The sequence below is a fragment of the Bos grunniens genome, chromosome 11 (genome assembly GCF_055505025.1).
Source record: "Bos grunniens cultivar Pamir isolate PY7600 chromosome 11, Bosgru_T2T1.0, whole genome shotgun sequence".
NCBI lineage: Eukaryota > Metazoa > Chordata > Mammalia > Artiodactyla > Bovidae > Bos > Bos grunniens.
In genome coordinates, this window is record NC_141175.1 from 1,678,827 (window position 1) to 1,697,544 (window position 18,718).

At 66.9% G+C, this 18,718-nt stretch overlaps 2 protein-coding genes across 4 annotated transcripts; both read left to right on the plus strand.

The window, feature by feature from the left end:
• The first annotated feature begins 1,835 nt into the window (after window positions 1–1,835).
• ENTPD2 (ectonucleoside triphosphate diphosphohydrolase 2) lies at window positions 1,836–7,382 on the plus strand. The gene is made up of 9 exons (XM_086324143.1): window positions 1,836–2,026; window positions 3,339–3,456; window positions 4,051–4,201; window positions 4,389–4,548; window positions 4,628–4,855; window positions 5,253–5,507; window positions 5,593–5,712; window positions 6,563–6,697; window positions 6,802–7,382. Exons 1-9 carry the CDS (start codon window positions 1,910–1,912, stop codon window positions 7,003–7,005), a joined length of 1,488 nt encoding a protein of 495 aa, XP_086180269.1. The 5' UTR covers window positions 1,836–1,909; the 3' UTR covers window positions 7,006–7,382.
• A 1,670-nt stretch (window positions 7,383–9,052) lies between these two features.
• On the plus strand, window positions 9,053–14,888 carry NPDC1 (neural proliferation, differentiation and control 1). Of its 3 annotated transcripts, XM_086324149.1 has the most exons (9): window positions 9,053–9,321; window positions 12,044–12,190; window positions 13,234–13,368; window positions 13,457–13,630; window positions 13,701–13,767; window positions 13,903–13,987; window positions 14,066–14,145; window positions 14,312–14,408; window positions 14,518–14,888. In XM_086324149.1, the coding sequence occupies exons 1-9, from the start codon at window positions 9,210–9,212 to the stop codon at window positions 14,584–14,586; spliced, it is 966 nt and encodes a 321-aa protein (XP_086180275.1). In that variant the 5' UTR covers window positions 9,053–9,209; the 3' UTR covers window positions 14,587–14,888. The 3 variants fall into 3 exon arrangements, with proteins under 3 accessions (XP_086180275.1, XP_086180276.1, XP_086180277.1); XM_086324150.1 differs by lacking the exon at window positions 13,457–13,630 and having other exon boundaries at window positions 13,635–13,767; XM_086324151.1 differs by lacking the exon at window positions 13,234–13,368.
• Window positions 14,889–18,718: the final 3,830 nt, after the last annotated feature.

Here is an 18,718-nt window from a genome sequence, read left to right on the forward strand (position 1 = left end):
AGCATGTGCAGAACATCTGGAGCCCCACCTCCGCCGAGGTTCCCGGAGGAGGCCGGCTCGCCTTCAGCCCAGTGGGCCCCTGCCAGGGCCTCCCTGTTGCATGCCCCCCAGCCCGCCTTCCAGAGTCCGGTGGTGGTCGTGGTCGAAGGATGTCTCTGGGCCAAGACGCAGTTCTGACCGGCCCCTGTGGGGGGGAATTCACTCCCGTTCCTGTCTTGCCCTGGCTGTTCCATGCCCCCACTTCCTCCCATTGGCTCTCCCCAGGCTAGTCTGGGCCCTTGGCATGAGCACGGGGGCCAGGCCTGCGTCCCTGCGCCCCCTCCACTTGGGCCTCAAGGGCTGGGGGGGGCTGGGGCAGGCTGGCACACCAGTGTCTGCCAGGCTCCCTCTGGGCAGCCTTTGTCTCTTCCTTTTCAGCCTAGACTGCCGGCCTCTCCCTCCTCTGAACCTTCCGGGGTGGAAGAAAGGGCCTGGGCTGGGAGGGGTGGGGGGAGCTGGCGGGAAACCGGGGCCTGGAGCCCTGAGTTGGCCGCACCCAGTGACTCTCTGCTGGGCCCCAGCCAGGAAGGTTTGGGGAGGCCAAGCGAGGTCCCGGGGCTCCCACCCCTCCCGCCGGGTCCTGAGCTGGAAACAAGGCTGCATTGCTGGGCCTGAGACACCAGCCCCTCAGCCTGGGCAGCCGGCCCGGCGATCCTGACTGTCCCGTCCCGTTCCAGCCAGCCGTGGCACTGCCCAGACCCTGTGCCCATCGAAGGCTGTCCTTCTGGGCCCCCTCCCCCCCCAGCCCTGTTGCTGGCACTCCAGGGTGGTCTTGCCACATAGTTCGCTGCTGTGGGAATTCCCATTTTGCACAAAGTGGGGGTGGCCCTTGGCCCGGGTAAGGGGTGATTCTTGGCCAGGGTGGCATGCAGGGTGGCATAGGGATTCAAAGCATAGCGACCGGACATGTCGTGGGGCGCAGGGGCAGAGCTGGGGCTTCGGCCAGTGGAGCACCTGTCCACCCCAGTGTGCCCACCGGCCGGCCTGCAGCCCCTCTCCCCCTCCCCTCAGCGGGATGAGGCCTCCTGTGCAGAGGCCCCTCCTCCCCAGTCCAGGCTTCTGGGCCCCTGGGCGAGGGCCCTGCACTGGGCGGGAGCGGTGGCAGGGCCCCGGGCCCCTGAGCAGGGCTCCCTTGTCTCCAGGCTCCGTGGGACTGTGGGCTCCCTGCTCTGCTCTCTGCCTGCACCCTCACCAGTCTCCTTGGAACCCTGTGAAGTAGGTCTGGCTTCCCCCTGCTTGGCCCTCAACTCTCAGCTCTCAGCACCCCCAGGGTAGGCAGGCCCAGCCTGGGTCAGCACAGCGTGCTGGGGCTTGACTGGCACGGTGCCCTGCCATGAGCCCAGGATTGGGTGGGCACCGCAGGCAGGTCGGCCCTTCCCTGCAGGGACCCAGCTGGGAGCCCACCTCCTTCCTTCAGGATCAGGCCAGGGGATAGCCGGCTCTCCAGAAGAACGACCCTCCAAACAAGCGTGCCCAGGAGGACCCCAGGCCAAGGCCAGAGAGGGCAGGGCGTTCTCTGGGTCCTGCTGGAGTGCCCAGCGGCCCAGCGTGGCAGGCTCTTAGAGGTTGGGGTGGTGGTCCGGTCAGGAGGGATGACTCTAGGGCAGAGCAGACAGGAAGAGGAAAGGGGGCAGTGAGCAGGGTGCCTGGGCTGCGGCCGGGGCGCCGAGAGGGGCGGCGCGGGTGACTCAGCAACCGAGACTCTCACCTGCGCTCGGGGCGGGCTGGAGGTGGGCGGGCCGTCCCGCCGTGGGCGTGGCCTCCGCGGACCGGTCCCCGCCCCGGGTGCCAACCCCGCGGTCCCCCGACCTCGTTCGGCCTCCCGGCTCCCCGCCGCCGCTCCGTGCACGCCGGGCCCGCCTGCGCACCCATGGCCGGGAAGGCGCTGTCGCTGCTGCCACCGCTGCTGCTGGCCGCCGCCGGCCTCGCCGGCCTCCTGCTGCTGTGCGTCCCCACCCGCGACATCCGGGAGCCGCCCGCCCTCAAGGTGCACGCTCGAGCTCCCGGGCAGCCCGGCGCAGTCCGCGGGGGGCTTGGATCGAGCCGGGCTCGGCTGCGCCCGCGTGCCAGCCGGGACCCCGGGCGCTCCGCAGCCGGCCCAGCAGGGTGGGGTCCGGGCCCCTCAGCCGCGCTCCGGCCCTGGCCCAGGGCGCTGCAGCGGCGCTTCCGGGGGACGCGGTGCCGGAGGCCGACACGCCAGGATCTCTGGTCGCTGCGCCCGCCGCGGAGCCGTCTCAGAGCGGCCAACGGGGAGTCTCTCCGCACCCCCAGGGTGCCCGGGACGTGGCCGGGCCCGCGCCCCCAGCACACTCGGCCTCCCTTGGGGTTTGGCCCGGATGGGGTGCGACAGGCGCTGGGCCCAGGGACCCCTCCCCAACCTCGCCGCTGGCTCTCACGGTGCGGGGGCAGCCCTGACCGGTCCTAAAAAAAAGTTCGAGCGGACTGGGCCTGATTCCCCCACCCGCCCTCGCCAGAATCGACCTCCGGGAGCCGGGGCTCCCTTAACTCTCTACTGCACTGAGGGCCAGTCTGGTGCCCGGGTAGACAGCGGGTGCTTGGAGCCCCAGGCACCGGGAATGCAGGTTCAGGGTGAATGAGCTGTTGCCAGGGGAGACCCCCGGCTGGGGTGGGGCCCGGCGGGCTGTTGGCTGGCTCTGGTACAGGGACTCCAGCAGGCTCCCCAGCAGGCTCCCCTTGCTGAAATGCAGGCCCCTGGGGCAGGTGCGGGGAAAGTGGCTCTGGCAAGCTGGGTGCTATCACTTTCCGACGTGCAGGAAAGGCCCCTGCGGTGTTCCAGCAGCTCTGCACAACAGCGCCCCCTGGCCCTGCCCTTGAGGCCCAGGGACGGGGCCTCTGCTCATTGGCCAGTGATCAGCCTTGGTCCTGGCTTCCCTGGGGCCTCTATTTCACATCCTCAGATGGGACAGAGATCAGAGAGACAGGACAGAGGGTGGGAAGGAAGGGCCGGTCTGAGGGGCTCTTGCTGCAGCCTGAGGACCTCAGGCCCCCCGCCAGGGCTCCCAGGGTGGCCCCCGACCCCTGACTCTGCTCGAGCCCCTCAGGAGGCTCCTGCAGTCAGCGGTGGCATGGCCGATGGCCCTCCACCTCCACCCCCATCTCTGCCCACCAAGCCATGTCCCAGCGGTTGTCCCTGGCCTTCTCGGAGCCTCAGAACTTCATTCTGAAGCTTCCAGTCTGGACACAGGGTCGGGCAGGGTGGGCCAGATAGCTGAGAGAGCCACAGGGCATGGCTTCACGCCCTGCCCCACTCCTAAGGCTGACCCCCACCCCACCCGCAGTATGGCATCGTCCTGGATGCGGGCTCTTCCCACACGTCCATGTTCATCTACAAGTGGCCGGCGGACAAAGAGAATGACACAGGCATCGTGGGCCAGCACAGCTCCTGTGACGCGCAAGGTAAGAGCCCCCTGAGCGCTGGGCGCCCCCAACCTGCATGCCCGCTCACTGTGGGGCCTCGGGAGCCCTCCCTGGTTTCAGCTGCTGCAGACTCGAGCCAGCAGACCTCTCTGCTTGGTGCCAGGGGGCCACTCCAGGCAGGAGCTGCAGGAGCCCCCCACCTCCCAGAGGGAGGCTGCATCCCTAGGCCTTGGAAGGGCTGTGGACAGTTCCTAGAAAAGAAGCCCCAGGGAACATCTGGAAGGTTTGGGCCTTGCCTGGCCCAAGATTGGCTCTACATCCCAGTAGAGCAGGAGGGGTCCCAAGGAGCTGGTGGGCACACCCAGGCAGGCCCGTGGGGAGGCCGGGCTGGGTGGACAACACCCAGTGCTTTGTCCAAGCACCTGTGTGCATGCCCACTGGGCAGGTGGCAGCTCGCAGACCGTGGGTGGCCCACAGGCGGCCCTTTCATCTCTGAGCGGGCGTCTCTGAGCATTTAAGCTGGGAAATCTGGTCTCAGCTGCCACCTGGCTTGGGAGCACAGACGCCCCCAGTCCTGCTGGCCTGTGGACCACCTAGAGGCTGCCCGCCAGGCCCCTCCTGCTGCCCCTCCAGGTGCAGGCATCTCTAGCTATGCTGACAACCCTTCTGGAGCCGGGCAGAGCCTTGTGGAATGCCTGAACCAGGCGCTTCGGGACGTGCCCAAGGAGAGACACGCGGGCACGCCACTCTACCTGGGAGCCACGGCGGGCATGCGCCTGCTCAAGTGAGTGTCCTGCCCTGTCCGCTGACCTCCTGGCCCTAGGGACCACGGCAGCCTGAGCCCAGGGTGGGCCCTGCACACCCCCAGCAGCAGCCCTGGGGCCCCTCAGCTGGCTGGGCAGACGCTGAGCACCCCAGCAGCAGGATCACAGCCACCTGGGGAAGACTCTGAAGTCCTCCCTGTATCACAGCCTGACCAGTCCAGAGGCTTCAGCCAATGTGCTAGCTGCCGTGACGCAGACGCTGACCCAGTACCCCTTTGACTTCCGCGGTGCCCGCATCCTCTCAGGCCAGGATGAGGGCGTGTTTGGCTGGGTGACCGCCAACTACTTGCTGGAAAACTTCATCAAGGTGGGCCCGGTGGCCAGCCCGATGAGCCAGGGGTGTGGGCACCCACCCACTGGCTGACCCCAACCTCTACTTCCCACAGTATGGCTGGGTAGGCCGGTGGTTCCGGCCAAGGAAGGGGACGCTGGGGGCCATGGACCTGGGGGGAGCCTCCACACAGATCACCTTCGAGACGACCAGCCCCACGGAGGATCCGGCCAACGAGGTTCAGCTCCGGCTCTACGGCCAGCGCTACCGAGTGTATACTCACAGCTTCCTCTGCTACGGCCGTGACCAGGTTCTGTGGAGGCTGCTAGCCCGTGTGCTCCAGGTACCTTCTACTGAGTCCTCCTGGAAGTAGGGCTCGGGGAAAATGGGGGCCAAGGGCCCAGAGCAGAGCCTGAAGAGTGGCCAGAGCGGGGCTTCTCCAGGAACCCAAGTCGTGCTTGGATTAGCTGGAAGGACAGGTGGGCAAGAATCCAGCACAAGCAAAGACCCAGAGGCTGGGGGTGGACCTGGTGAGTAAGGAGGGCTGGGGCCAGCTCTCAGAGGATCTGAACTGCCTGGCCAAGCACTTTGGGTTTTGTCCAGCAAGTGAGGGGGAGCCATGGATAGCTCATGCATTCAGAAGAAATGCTGTCCTCTGGGGAGGCCCTCCAAGGGTCCTAGGGTGGGGGTGGCTGGTAACGCTCAGAGCGGGACTGACGCACACCCTCATCATTCCCCAGACCCACGGGTCCCACCCCTGCTGGCCACGGGGCTATTCCACTCACGTGATGCTCTGGGATGTCTACGAGTCGCCCTGTACTGCTGCCCAGCGGCCCCAGGCCTTCAACAGGAGCGCCAGGGTCAGCCTGGCGGGCAGCAGTGACCCTGCCCTATGCCGCAGCCTTGTCTCCCAGCTCTTTAACTCCTCCTCCTGCCACTTCTCCAGATGCTCCTTCAACGGCGTCTTCCAGCCCCCTGTGGCTGGGAAGTTTATCGTGAGTCCAGAGGACAGGAAGGTGGGGGGCCCGTGCCCTGAGGTGCCTGGGGTCTGGTCACAGTGTGACTGTACCCGCGTTCCAGGCCTTCTCTGCTTTCTTCTACACGATGGACTTCCTGAGAACGGTGATGGGGCTGCCCGTGGCAACTCTGCAGCAACTAGAGGGGGCTGTAGTCACCCTCTGCAACCAGACATGGAGTGAGGTGAGGCCTGCCCCCACTCCACCAGGACTGTGCAGGGTGGGGCTGGGGTTTCTGCCAGCCAGCGCCAGGCCTCCCGATCTTTCTTTTGCTCTGTGAGTAGAGGGGTGTGGGGATACACTGCCAATCAGACTTGAAAAGTGGCCAGGCTACAGCCAGGAGCCCAGCAGTCAGATGAGATGGGATTGCAGAAGCCTCTCTGAGGCCTGACCCTAGATCCAGGATCTGGAGGGTGGAGAAGACAGCCAGTGCAATGGCCCTGGGGCAGCAGGGAGCTTGGAGTGGACAGGGCAGGGGAGAGTGTGGCTGGGAGAGCGTGGGGGAGAACAGACAACCCGGGGAGAAGTGGAAGGACCCGGACTCAGCAGGTAGCACAGGCAGGGCTTGGGGAGTCAGGAGTGGAAGGCAGCGGTGCTGATCCCCTGTGAAGTAAGATGGAGGGGTCTGGGCCGGCGGAGGAGGAGGGAATTCCGGAGAAACACTTGCGTGTCTGTGAGGCTCCTCCTGCTCTCTCTGTGTCTAGTCCCAGGCAGACTTGGGGAGCTGGGGAAGTGGGCTCAGGAGGCAAGCCCAGGACTTGGGGGCAAGCCGGGAGCTTCTGCTCCCCTGATCTCTGCAGGCCCGCTGCAGCCCTGCTCCCCGGGGGCCATGCCGCTGTTCCCTGGCCCTCAACCTCACAGGCACCGCGCCGCTGCCATCCAGAGGTCACGCTGCTCCTCCCCAGGAGAGAGCCCCGCCTGCTTCTTTCTGGGACCTGCAGTGCCGTCTCCAGCCCCGCACTACCTTTCTGTGTCTGGTGGGGCAGAGACCTCCGGGTGGTCGCTGGCCCTAGAGTCTCCCACTTGCATCCCAGCTGCAGGCTCGGGCGCCGGACGACCGAGCCCGCCTGCCCGACTACTGTGCCGGGGCGATGTTCGTGCAGCAGCTGCTGAGCCGCGGATACGGCTTCGACGAGCGCTCCTTCGGAGGCGTGACCTTCCAGAAGAAGGTGGGAACTCAGGGAGTGGAGGGGCGGGGCCGCCCGGGCCGGGGTGCGAAGGGGCGGGGCCGCCCTGGCTGCGCCGAAGCTCAGGCCGTACCTTTGGCCCGCAGGCCGGGGACACTGCGGTCGGCTGGGCGCTTGGCTACATGCTGAACCTGACCAACCTGATCCCCGCTGACCCGCCTGGGCTGCGCAAAGGCACAGACTTCAGCTCCTGGGTCGTCCTCCTCCTGCTCTTCGCCGCCATGCTCCTGGCCGCGTTTGCCCTCCTGCTGCACCAGGCACGCTCCACCAAGTCGGCGAGCACCATCTAGGGGCCCCCAGCGCCAAGCCTCCCCATCTCCATATCCCCTCATCCCTCACCCCACCCCGCCACCAACATCTCTGTCCCTAATGCAGCCCAGGATCAAGACTCAGTGCCCACGCCGACATCTGGCCGGGATGGGCAAAGGGAACGGAAACCAGCCCCACCCCCCCCCAACTCCAGCCTTGGTCTCACCTCCAGGCCTCCTGCTCTCCTTCTTACTGAGGTTGGGGGTCCTCAGCCTGTGAGAGCAGAGTCGGGTCTCCGGGAGTGGAGTTCTGAGGGCCCCCCACCCCAGGATTGGGTATTAGGGGGCAGGTCGTGGTCACAGCCCAGGCCTACTTGTACCCATTTTTTACTATTGAATAAAAGGATTTTCGTAGAGCAGTGGAGAGAATGTCCACGGGGCGGGGCCTCTCTGTCGCCTCCCTCCCCACCCCAGCTGCGCTGGCTGCACAGGCCCCACTCTGGTCCTAGGGGAGGACCCTGGCTCTTCCTACTTCCTTCCTCTCTGGACTCAGGCTGGGGGAGTGCCGACCCTGCACCACCGTGGCCTGGAGTAGCTGTCAGCTGGCTGCTCTAAAACAGAGTCCCTGAGACTCCTGCCAGACTGGAGCCTGGGCCCTGGTCTCAGGTTGGCTGGGGTGGGGTGGGGATAGCGGACGAGGGAGTGAGTGGGCCCAGTGATGGCCTAAGTTGTGGGCAGTGTTCAAGGGGGCTTCCCCGGCGGCTCAGCGGTAAAGAATCCGCCTGCAATGCAGGAGGCCAGGAGACGTGGGTTCAATCCCTTAGCTGGGAGGATTCCCTGGAGGAGGAAATGGCAACCCACTCCAGTATTCGTGCCCAGGAAAATCCCATGGACATGATTGAGCACGCAGGCCTCGCAGTCGCTGCTCAAGACACTGAGGGAGGTCTCAGGAAGGAGGGGGCAAACCCTCCGCAGGAGGCGGGAGGTGTGGGGAGAGCCCAGGAGGGATGCAGGGCCCATTGCTCAGGAGGATGAGCCTCGCAGAGAGCCTGGCTCTGGCGAAGCCGAAGCCGCACAGTCGCACAGACTCCACCTGCCGCTCGGGCAGCCCCTCCCCAGGCCCTGTCTCCCCCGAGTGGGCAGGCGTGGTCTTGCCTGAATCTCCCCGCCCCCCTACCCCACATTTTGGGAAGTGAGCTCTGACACTATTTCTGTCTGATCAGTGCCTCGTAGGGGACGGGGGCGGTCCTTCTTCTGCATACACACACACAGCACCCCCCCCCGCACACCCCCGCACACCCCACATACACGTCTGCCAGATTCTGAGCATTTCACAAACCTGCGGGCCGCCAGCCCCGTCTTCGGAGTTCCGAGACTCAGAGGGCCGAGAGGAGCACCGCGGGCGGAGGGGGCGGGGGAGAGCCGCCCTAATCTCTCAGGGACGGGAGCCTGGGAGGTTTCCAGGTGGGATGCGGAGGCTGCGCTCCCAGGAGGCAGTAGGTGGGGTTAGGGGGGTGCACCCCAGTGCTTGCCGTCGTGGGGCATCCCGGAGCTAAAAGGCTGTCACCTGGGCACCGTGGACAGCTCCCAGCTGGCTGTCAGCAGCAGTTCCAGGTCACTCTTGCCCCCTGGTGGCCTCACCGGGAGCGGCCATCCCACTCCAGTCATTATGCCGGGCTAGTCCTGTGCGCCTGTGTGTGCCTTTGCCGTGTGTCTGAATGCCCAGTCGGCCTCCGGGCACACCTGCGCGTCCCCGTGCGCCTGCCCAGCTGTGTGCGCCTAACGTCCCTCCAGACCCAGGCGGATCCTCCGCTCCAGGAGGGTGGCTGGGTGTGGGTGGGAGTTATCAGCCCGAGAGGGACCGGCTGGGGAAGCGCATCCCAGGGGACCCAGCCCTAACCAGTGCCCCGCCTGGAGAAGGTCCAGGTTGCAGAAGTCGCAGAGGCTGAGGCGCCCGGAGAGCTGGCTGGGGGGCCGAGGAGGGGCTCGGAATCGGAGCGGGGGGCGCAGCCTGACGGCGGTCCCGCCTCCGCAGGTGGGGCGCGCAGGCGCACTCCGACTCGGCGCCCTCGCCGCCCCCTCCCGGATCCTCTGCCGCAGCGTCAGTGCCGCCGCCGCCGCCTGTTTTCCTCGGCGTCCGCCTTCGGCCTCCGCCCCCTCCTCGCCGCCGCCTCCCCCGGCGCCCCGACCCCGCGCCCAGCCCCGGGCCGCGCGGTGCCATGCTGCCCCGGCCGCGGCGCTGAAGGATGGCGACGCCTGTGCCCCCGCCCTCCCCGCGGCACCTGCGGCTGCTGCGGCTGCTGCTGTCCGGCCTCGTCCTCGGCGCGGCCTTGCGCGGTGCGGCCGCCGGCCGCTCCGGTGAGCGACGCGCTGGGCAGCCGGCTGCGGGGCGCCCCGGGGTCGGGGGTCGCCGGGTGGGGCTTCGGCCGCGCGGCGCCGCGCTCACCCTCCCCGCCGCCGCCGCCGCCGCCGCCGCCGCCCTGGTCTGGGCCCGCAGGCCTCCAGGCCCCGCCGGCCCAGCCCGCGAGCCGCCGCGCCGGCCTCGCCTGGCCCTGCTCGGGTAAACAGTCCCCGGCGGGAAGGGCGCGGCGCCGCACCGCCGAGGGACTCCTCTGGACTGGGCTTCTCCGGGCTCCTTGGCGGCGAACCTTAAGTCCATCCGCTTCTTGTCTTTGTCTGGGTTCGTGAGCCGGTGGGTCGGTGTCGCAAGCGGGCTGTCTCGGAGCGGGCCGCGGCCTGGAGCCGGTCCCAAGGGCGTTTCTCTGTGCGCGCGGCTCCGGTGCCTGCTGGCCTTCCTGCCGGTGGCCGTCCTGGAGTCGGAGCCGCAGTTCTGGTCTGTCCCTGCCGCTTGGGTGGTGGACACGCACCTTGCTTTGCTGCCGTGGTGGCGTCTGAAGTTTCCCGGGCGTCTGACAGCTCGTCTCAGGCTTCGGGGCATGCTATGGCCCCGCTGGGGGCAGGAGGAGCTCACAGTCTCTGCTTCCTCACTCACCCTCTGCCCTGCGGGGCCCTTTCGTTCCATCTTCTGTGCCTGGCAGTGGGGGCACACCCCCAGGGCAGATTCAGGCAGAGAGGGATGAGCCCAGGGTCCTGGGAGACCCTGCCAGCTTCCCAGATGGCAGTGAGGCTCCAGACTTCTGCAGGAACCCAGAATCCTGCTCGCACCCTCCCAGGTGGCAGGACCGGGGGACTTTGTACCCAGGCCCCATTTCTCCTAGCACCTCTCCATAGGAGAGGTGCTGCCTTTAGCCCATTTCACAGATGAGAAAGCTGAGGCACAAAGAAGTGAAGTGACTAGGATGTGCTGCAGCTGGGACGATAACCTGGGCAGCGTGGTCTGCATGTGTAACAAGAGGCCAGAGCAGGGCAGGCTTCTTCCTGGGGACAGCACCTCTGGACAGGGGCCTGGCCTGACCAGAGGAGGCTCCCAAGGAGGCCTGAGGGCCAGGGCATGGCTGGCCAGGGATGGTGGAGGCTGCTTGCTGGCGGCCTGGCTCCAGGGCGTACAGCGTGGGGCTCCCGAGGAGACAGGGAGGCTGGGTGCCGCCCCAGCAGCTCATCAGCTCTGTGCTCGCCCAGATGCAGGGCAGTGTGCCAGCCGCTCTCCAGGTGCTGTTGTTCCTGGGGCCTCATTTGCACTCTGAGGCTAGAGCGGGGACCTTCCCAGGATCAACGGGCAGTACCCGCGTCTTCCTGGGGCAGGGGGCAGGGAGCAAAGGGAGAGCCCTGGAGCCCAGAACCGAGAGCCAGCTCTGGACCACAGGCCCCTAGCCGTGGTCAGTGCACTCCGGGTTCTCAGCACAGGGGCTGGGACTGCCTGGCTCCCTGGGGCCCAGCTGGTGGGTGGGGTCTAGACAGACCTGCTGGCGCAGGCTTGATGTTTAACCAGCCCCAGCCCTGGGTCCAGCGCGCTGATACTGGCGCCTGCTGACCCAGGCTGTGCAGGAGGCGGGAGCCCTGGGAGGGGAGCCCCAGCCTGCTTGCCCACCTGCTGTTGAAGCTGCTGGAACTTCCTCCAAGGGATACCTACAGCCAGAGGCTGCAAGTATTGTTACCAAGGAAACCAACTCAGGCCAGCTGAAGTCTGGAGGACAGGCTGGGATGACACGCTCCCGCGGGGTAGGGGGAGGGTGCTGGGCCAAGGGGACCAGTCCTGGTTGTTCAAGATACCCCCACGCCCACCTCCCCAGGCATGATTGACATTCCTTTGGGTCTCTCCGTGGCTCCCCAGGCTCTGCTGTCGAGTGACTGGGGCCAGTGTCCCAGGCCTTGAGACTCCCCAGCGTGGAGGTGCCTCACCTTCTGCATCCAGAGAGGAGGCTGAGGCTCGAGGGCCACCGCCCTCCAGTCCCCAGCATCAGGGTGGGAGCCACGGTTGTGTGTGCAGGACACTGAGGTCTGGGCCCCAAATTAGAAGCGGCCTCCCTGCTGGAGTCCCAGGGCCCCCGTCCCCAGCAGCGGCGGCTGCAAGAGTGCCCCGCCTGGTTTCTGTTTGCAAAGCCAGTGAAGCCAGCAGACCCCATCCCAGGTTTCCCCACCCCAGCAACCCCTCTCTGTGCCGGGACGGGCTAGAAGGTAGACATGGGGGGAGCGACTGGATCTGGGCCGTCTCCCAGCCGGGCTTTCTAGGGCTGTAGGATGTCGTGATGGGCTTTGAGTGGCAGCCCTGAGGGGATGAGAGATTCCAGGGCCCCACCCTCTGGGGCTCGAAGGCTGGATGAGGGGCTTGCTCTGGGTCAGCTTGAGGCCAGAAGCAGGGCTTGGAGGGCTGCCCGGTCCTGCCCGGGAGAGCTCTGTGCTCTCAGGAGGACAGGGCAGTTTTCGTGCAGACAGCTGGCCTGGGCCTGGGCAGTGGACTCTGGGGAGTGGGTGGGGCGAGGGAGTTCCCATAAGTGTCAGGACTGTTTGTCTTCCTGGTTCTGATCCCTGATGCGGGGGAGGCAGGGCCTGCCCAGAACAATGGCCGGAGCCGGCTTGGCCAGCTCTGGGGTGGGGGCGGGGTGGCCAAGACAGCACCACTTCTGGGCAGGGGCTGAGTCAGGCCCCCTGAGATGCTTTTCTTCCTCTGCTTCCTTCCCAGATACAGCCGCCTGTCCTGGGAGCCTGGACTGTGCCCTGAAGAGGCGGGCACGGTGCCCCCCAGGTGCACATGTCTGTGGGCCCTGCCTCCAGCCCTTTCAGGAGGATCGGCAGGGGCTCTGTGTGCCCAGGATGCGCCAGCCTCTGGGTACGGCCTCTCCCCTCCCCCCAACCTGGTACATCCACTCTCTTCCTTAGCACTCGGCTCGGGTGTCCTGTACTTTGTGGGATGCCAGGACTCGCCAGTCTCCCTCCAAGTGGCCTGGTGACCCTTTCCGGATGGCACCATGAGGAGTTGGGTAGTGGGCTGGGGCCTGGGGCAGTCACCCTTCCCAGGGCCACCGGTACCCAGCATGAAGTGCCAGGGTGACCCCAGGAGAGACAAGGTCAGAGTTCCCCAGGCCTGAGTCTCCGCAGAGTCAGGCTCCCACCTCTCCACCCCCGAGCTGCCTCTGCTCTTTGCCCAGCGCCTCTTCTCTCTCCATCACTCACTCGTCCTGTCTGCTTGAATGCCCTGGTGCTGCCCTGACCCAGCGTCTGTTGGGATGGTGCCAGCCAGAGTGACTTCAGGTGTGATGGGGCATTACGGAGGGTATTGTGGGGGCTGAAGTGTTGGATAGGGTGGGAGGGGCTTCCAGGAGGAACATGTCCCTGGCAACGAGTTGGGGGGTGGGCCCTGAAGGCATGTGGTCTGGGATGGGGAGGCCCATCCACAGCCCCTCCCTTCCTCCTGGTGACCAGGCAGGGGTGGGGGTTAGGACGGGGCTTCTCTGCGTCCCTTGGGAAGTCCTGCCCCCCTCGGCCGAGGAGGCCCACGCAGCCCGGGTGACGCACTGTCCCTGTGTTCCTCCCATCACTTTGTGGGAGGCGGGTAGGGAGAGGGCCGGCACCCCTGTCCTGTGCTGGCCTCTGCGTGTTCCCCCCGCACTTGCTCCTTGCCTACTCGCCTGGGAATTGCCGCTCACACAGTTGCTTCAGCTGTCACCATGGCGACTAGGATGGCCAGGGCCTCGGGCTGGCACCTGGTCCTCTGGCTCCTGGGGCCTAAGAGGAGCCTGTAGGGAGGAGACCCAGGCCTGGGGACTGGCTGGCGGATGGGCCTTCCGGCTCTCTCTGGGAAGGCCACCTGTAGCTGGTGTTGCCAGGGAGGGCCCAGGGCCTCTCCAGCTGATGGCCCCTCGACCTCGCCAGGGGAGGGCTTGCACCAGCCCAGACTGGAAGAGGAGATCGACTTCCTGGCCCAGGAGCTAGCCCGGCAGGAGGCAGGGCGCCCCAGGCTCAAGGCCCCACCCCAGCTTGAGGCACAACAGCGGCCCCCAGAGGCGGGTGAGACCCTGACCCGTGCATCTGTCTGGCTCCCTACACCCTTGACCCCAGCCCGGTCTTGCTGAGCTAACTTGCCATCTCCCTGCAGCGGCCACCCTGGGGCTTTCAGAGCGAGGCCAGGGACTCGATCTGGGCCTCCCCTCCACGCGGGGAGCCCCGGCGCCCACACCCCGCCCCTCCCTGGGCCCCGCTGTGTCGTCTGGGCCTGTGCACATGTCCCCCCTGGAGCCGCGGGGCGGGCACGGTGACGGCCTCACCCTCGGTAGGTCCGGCCGGGCGGGGAGGCGGGGTCCTGCCCCGAAGGCTGCCCTCACCGCACCCCCTCCCTGCAGCGCTGATCCTGGCGTGCTCCGTGGCCGGCGCGGCCGCGCTGGCGGTGGCGGCTCTCTTCTGGTGGCGGTGAGCGCGGGGCGGGGTGGGGCCGGGAGGGTGGGAGGGGATAAAGGGGCGGGGCTGGTGTGGGAGGGAGGGGCTGGTGTAAAGGGGCGGGGCTGGGGAGGGTGGTGACCCCGAAGGTCTCTTCGTTCCCCGCAGGCTGCAGCAAGACATCCGCCTGACACAGAAGGCCGACTACGCGGTCCCGCAGGGGCCCAGCTCCCCAGCTCCGCCGGGGATCTCGGTGCGTGGCCCCGCCCCGCTCCTCCCCGTCCCACCCCTCCGTCCCGGGCCTGACCCTCCCGCCCCACCCCTCCCGCAGCCCGGGGACCAGCGGCTGGCGCACAGTGCGGAGATGTACCACTACCAGCACCAGAGGCAGCAGATGCGATGCCTGGAGCGGTAAGACGCCCCGCCCAGTGCTGCCCACCCACCCACTCCAGGGGCTGCTGCCTCCTCCTCAGCCCTCCCCACCTCCACCCCGGCCTGCCGCCACCCCTGCCCTCTACCCTGGGTCGCTGGCACCTGCACGGTGAGGGAGCACCCAGCGATCCTGCCCCCCACCCAGGCATAAAGAGCCTCCCAAGGAGTTGGACTCTGCCTCCTCCGACGAGGAGAACGAAGACGGCGACTTCACGGTGTACGAGTGCCCGGGCCTGGCCCCAGTGAGTGCGGGGCTAGGGGGTGGGGGGTATGGGCCGAGGGAGGGGTGCAGGGGGAGGCGGAGGGGGGTCCCTGCCCTGCTCTGGGCCCACCTAACGCCAGCGTTCGCAGACGGGAGAGATGGAGGTTCGGAACCCATTGTTCGACCATGCCTCGCTGTCCGCGCCTCCGCTGCAGTGACCTGAAGGCTGACACCCACCCTTTCGCCCACCCTCTCGAGGACGTGATGCACACTGGTGGGGAGGAGCAGGGGGCCCGGCCTTTCCCATTAGAGAGGGTGTCCTGATGCGCGCCTGCTTGTGGCTGGGGCCTCAGCGGCTAGGAACCCCTCGCAGGGCAGACTCCTGCCTGACTGTGCCCCCTTGTTGCACCTGTCCCAAGTGTGGAACCCCCCCAGTCGAGGGGAGGAGGAGAGCCCTAGAGACCAGGCATGGATTGGTAATACCGGAAACAAGCCAATTAAAGTACATTTCAAAACTTTGGCTGAGTGTGTTAGAGACTGACCTCCCCCTCAACAGGCGGCCATGGTGGATGGACCCTGGAGTGGGTCTTCGGGCCTTCTGCTGCACCCCCAGCCTGGGAAGACCCTGTCACTGCCTGCTGGGGAAGAGGGCTGGGGAGGGGACAGTATGGGTGCATGGCCAGGCCAGTTTGGAGTTAGTGCTCTTTCCTCAAACACCCCATCCTGTGTATGATGAAAAGGGCTGGGAGTGGGCATTGAAGATGCCAGGCAGTGGGCACTGAGGCCTCCAATCCTGCCTGCCTCCATCTGGGCCAGGAGGGATGGGCTGCACACCTTGTCTCTGGGCTTCCTGTGGGACCACGTGGACTCCCGGGCCCCTGCAGCACATAGGGGGTATGCCAGGCAGAGGAATGGGCTTCCTGTGGGACCATGTGGACTCCTGGGCCCCTGAAGCATGTAGGGGGTATGCCAGGCAGAGGAAGCTAGGCTACACACAGGCGGGTAGACCAGGGTGGGCAGCTGAGGTGACAGAGGAGGTGGGGTCTCTGAATGTCAGGAGGTACCTCTGAGTCGACCTCAACGCCCCGCCAAGGAGCAGGAAAGCCAGTGGAGGGGGAGGTGACCTTCACCTGAAGCCCCAGAGTAGGGTCCAAGTTTTGTGCTCAGAAGTGATGAGGAGACTGGGCTGGGAGGAGGGGCTTCTGGGGTCCAGGGAGCAGTGGGAGCCTGGTGCAGACAGGGTGGGAGTCAGGCCTGCCTGCCCCACCAAGGGTGGGGAGGAAGGGTGGTGGGGTTCAGAAGCCCCTTAGTGAGTCCTCGGGGCGGGGTCCCGAGGTTGCTGGACCTCGGCAGCCCTGCAGAGGGTGGGCACGGCCCGCTTGGGGCAGTCTGGTCCCTCAGGTGGGGCTGGGCAGTGGAAGCCGGGTTGGCCCTCCTTAGAGCTAGTGGCTCTCCTAAAGCAGTGTGTCGCTAGGGCTATGGCCTTGGGTGGGCCCCCAGCGGGAAGCCACGGTGTCCCTCTGGTGTGCTGGTGTGGGAGATGGAAGGGGGTGGGGACAGGGAGCTGGGAATGAGCGCAGGGTGGCATGTGGGCAAGGCATTGAGGACCCTTGTCCCCTGTTACTTAGTCCATGTCATGAGGGGGAACGGCCACAAAGAAAACTGGGGGACAGAGAGGTTAAGGCCTCCCTTAAGGGTAAAGGCCAGTCACCAGCTGAACCCTGGAGACCCAGGACTGAAGGTTGCCCTGGAGCCCTGGAGTCCGTGGATTCCTGCAGCCCCTGCAGCCTCATGCTGCTCTGACCTGGGCAGAGGATGGCCACCCACGTGCCCTGGTGGACCACCGACTCCCTCCAGACAGCAGTGCCTAGGCGGGGCGGAGGGAACACCCAGCTGCAGCCAAAGGGGGCCAGAGGGCCAGAGCACACCTGTCTGCCCCCAGGGCTGGGTCAGCCCAGCCAAGTGGGGCCACGGGCTCGGAGCGCCCCCTGGTGGCGGAGCTTGGCTGTGGGCTCCTGCAGAAGGGGGCGAGGGCAGCAGGGGGAGCCCGCACCGCTTTTCTCCAGGGAGAGTGTGAGGCCAGGGCTTTGGGGAGCCCCTTGGGGAAGAGGGGTGCACAGAGGCTGGCAGTTGGCCAAGGAAGCCCCAGGTCAGGTGCAGCTGCGGGGGCAGCAGTCACAGCAGGCGGCTGCCTTCAGCCTCACTGCGGACCACCTGAGGCCACCAGCCCCTTCAGCCCTCCTGCCCTTCCCACCTGGCCGGGGGTCCTGGCCACATCCCATCCAGGGGGAGCTCCAGGGCCTGCTGGGCCCCCTCCAGGGCCCTGCGCACCACAGCCTGCCCCGGCTCAGCGCCTGGTGCCGCTGGAGCGGCAGAGGTGTGCTTGCAGGACGGGTCTCCAGACCCGCCCACCTCCAGGCTGTCGGGGGCTTGGTTCAAGCAGTGATTGCAGTTTGGCTGCTCTGCTTGAGCTCACCGGGGCCAGTGGCGGGAGTGGGCACTGGGCTCCGTGGGGCCGAGAGCCCAGTGCGTGGGCTGAGGGGCCTGGTCCCAGCCCCTGGCCCCTCTTCCCTGACTAGCGGCCGGCCCTCGTTTCACTGAAAAGGCCTCTAGGAGGAGCCTCTTCCCTTGGGCCCTGGGGACCAGTTAGGGGCCCTCCAGGCAGGTCCCCCTGGTAGGCTGGCCCTGGAGCAGCACCACACGTGGCTGGGCTGCAGGGGTGACTGCGTGTTCCAGGTCCAAGGTGCTCATGGACAACTGAGCCAGCCGTGAGTGCCTGCCTGCACCCTGTTGACTCTGGGGCCTGGCACCGAGTTGGCAGGAGGCCCCGCTTTCTCTTTGACTCAGGCTTGCCAGTCTCTTTCTTTTTCGCTCAGAATCTCTCATTCTGACCCATTTTTGGGCCAAATCCTGAGCCCCATTTCCCAGCAAGCAGGTTCTCACGAATGGGGCCCTGGCTGCCCCCCGAGCAGGTAGGCGTGCAACGGGCCCCGGGGAGCATCCCAGACAAGGGTGGGGCGGCTCCTGTGAGTCCACCCAGGAAGGGAGCGGGCTGCGGGTGTGGCTGGGGCCTCTGGCAGAGCCCCCGCCACCTGGCAGTGCAAACAGGAAGGGCAGAGGCCCTGGCAGCCAGGAGCCAGGTCGCCAGCGGTCTGTGGGGGGGTCGGCTCCTTCCTGCCCTCCCCCACTGCCCTCGGGGTGCCTGCCACAGGCAGAGGGGGTGGGGTCCTCGGGGGTGCCGGCCACCCTCTGTTCTGGCCAGCCCGATGCCACATCCACCCCGCGGGCCTCCAGACGGTTTCCGACGGTTCCCACGGCCCTCCCCCAACACCCCCCGCCCCCCAGTGTTGTGCAAGAGCCTCGCCACCACCGCTCAGAGCCTCTGCTGGGGGTGAGGAGCCTCAGAGGGGCCAGAGGGCCCCCTTCTCCCAGACCGGCCTCTGTATCCCCCATGGGTGTGCTGACGGCTCCTCAGTTCCCATCCTGGACACAGTCTGGTCCTCACCAGGGGACGAGAGCGGGGACAGGCTGTTAGTCCCGGGAGCCCAAGAGTGGACAGGGTGATGGGCGGCCCCCAGGACATCACAGGTGGCAGGCCTGGTGAAGGTTCCAGGCTGGTGTTCCTTCCACGACACCCAACCTGCAGCCTCCAAGAACTGGACTGGCCTGAGGCCCTCAGGACGCTAGCGCCAGGGCTGGGCCTTGCTGGCCACATCCGGCTGAGGTGAAGGAAGCTAGTGACTGAGAGCAGAGTGGGCTGGAACCAGGGCAAAAGGGGAAGGAACTGGACCTCCATGCCTGGGCCCCAGGACTGGCGGACGGCAGGGTGGGGAGAGGGCCTCTGGACTGCTGTCTTCCTTTTCCTGGAGCAGGTGCTCACGTCAGGGACACAGCGACTCCTTCCCTTTCCAGCCTGGAAAACCCCCTCCGTACTCCCCCGCCCTGGGCTGTGGGGCCTGGAGGAAGAGACCCGGAGCCCCCAAGGGCGGCGTCCCAGCCCAGGTTCCCGCATCTCTTCCTGGCCTGGCCAGACCCAAGGCCACCCAGGCTGGGGCTCCTGCAGACCGATGCCCTTGGTGGGGAAGGAAGGTGTGGCAGCCCCACAGCCCACTGGAGCCAGGCCCAGCCCGGCGCTGTCCACCAAGGGTGTGTGCTGGGGCCCTGTGTGGACCCTGCGACGGAGCCCCTCCCAGGGAATCCGGGTTCTGGGACAAAGGTGTCCTCGAGGCCGCAGGGATGGGCGGCATGGAGAGGCCTGGCGAGAAGCAACGCGCGGGAGGAACCTCAGCCTCCCGGGTGGAGCTGAGCGCAGTGAGTCTGCAGCCAGAGGGTCTGGGGGCCCACTGCAGA

Coding starts and splice junctions, on each gene's coding strand:
- NPDC1 (XM_086324149.1), top strand. CDS start 9,210: ATGGCGACGCCTGTGCCCCCGCCCTCCCCGCGGCACCTGCGGCTGCTG. Junction 12,191..13,233: donor CAGGATGCGCCAGCCTCTGG/GTACGGCCTCTC, acceptor CGACCTCGCCAG/GGGAGGGCTTGCACCAGCCC. Junction 13,988..14,065: donor CAGCTCCGCCGGGGATCTCG/GTGCGTGGCCCC, acceptor CCCCTCCCGCAG/CCCGGGGACCAGCGGCTGGC.
- ENTPD2 (XM_086324143.1), top strand. CDS start 1,910: ATGGCCGGGAAGGCGCTGTCGCTGCTGCCACCGCTGCTGCTGGCCGCC. Junction 2,027..3,338: donor GGGAGCCGCCCGCCCTCAAG/GTGCACGCTCGA, acceptor CCCCACCCGCAG/TATGGCATCGTCCTGGATGC. Junction 5,508..5,592: donor CTGTGGCTGGGAAGTTTATC/GTGAGTCCAGAG, acceptor CCCGCGTTCCAG/GCCTTCTCTGCTTTCTTCTA.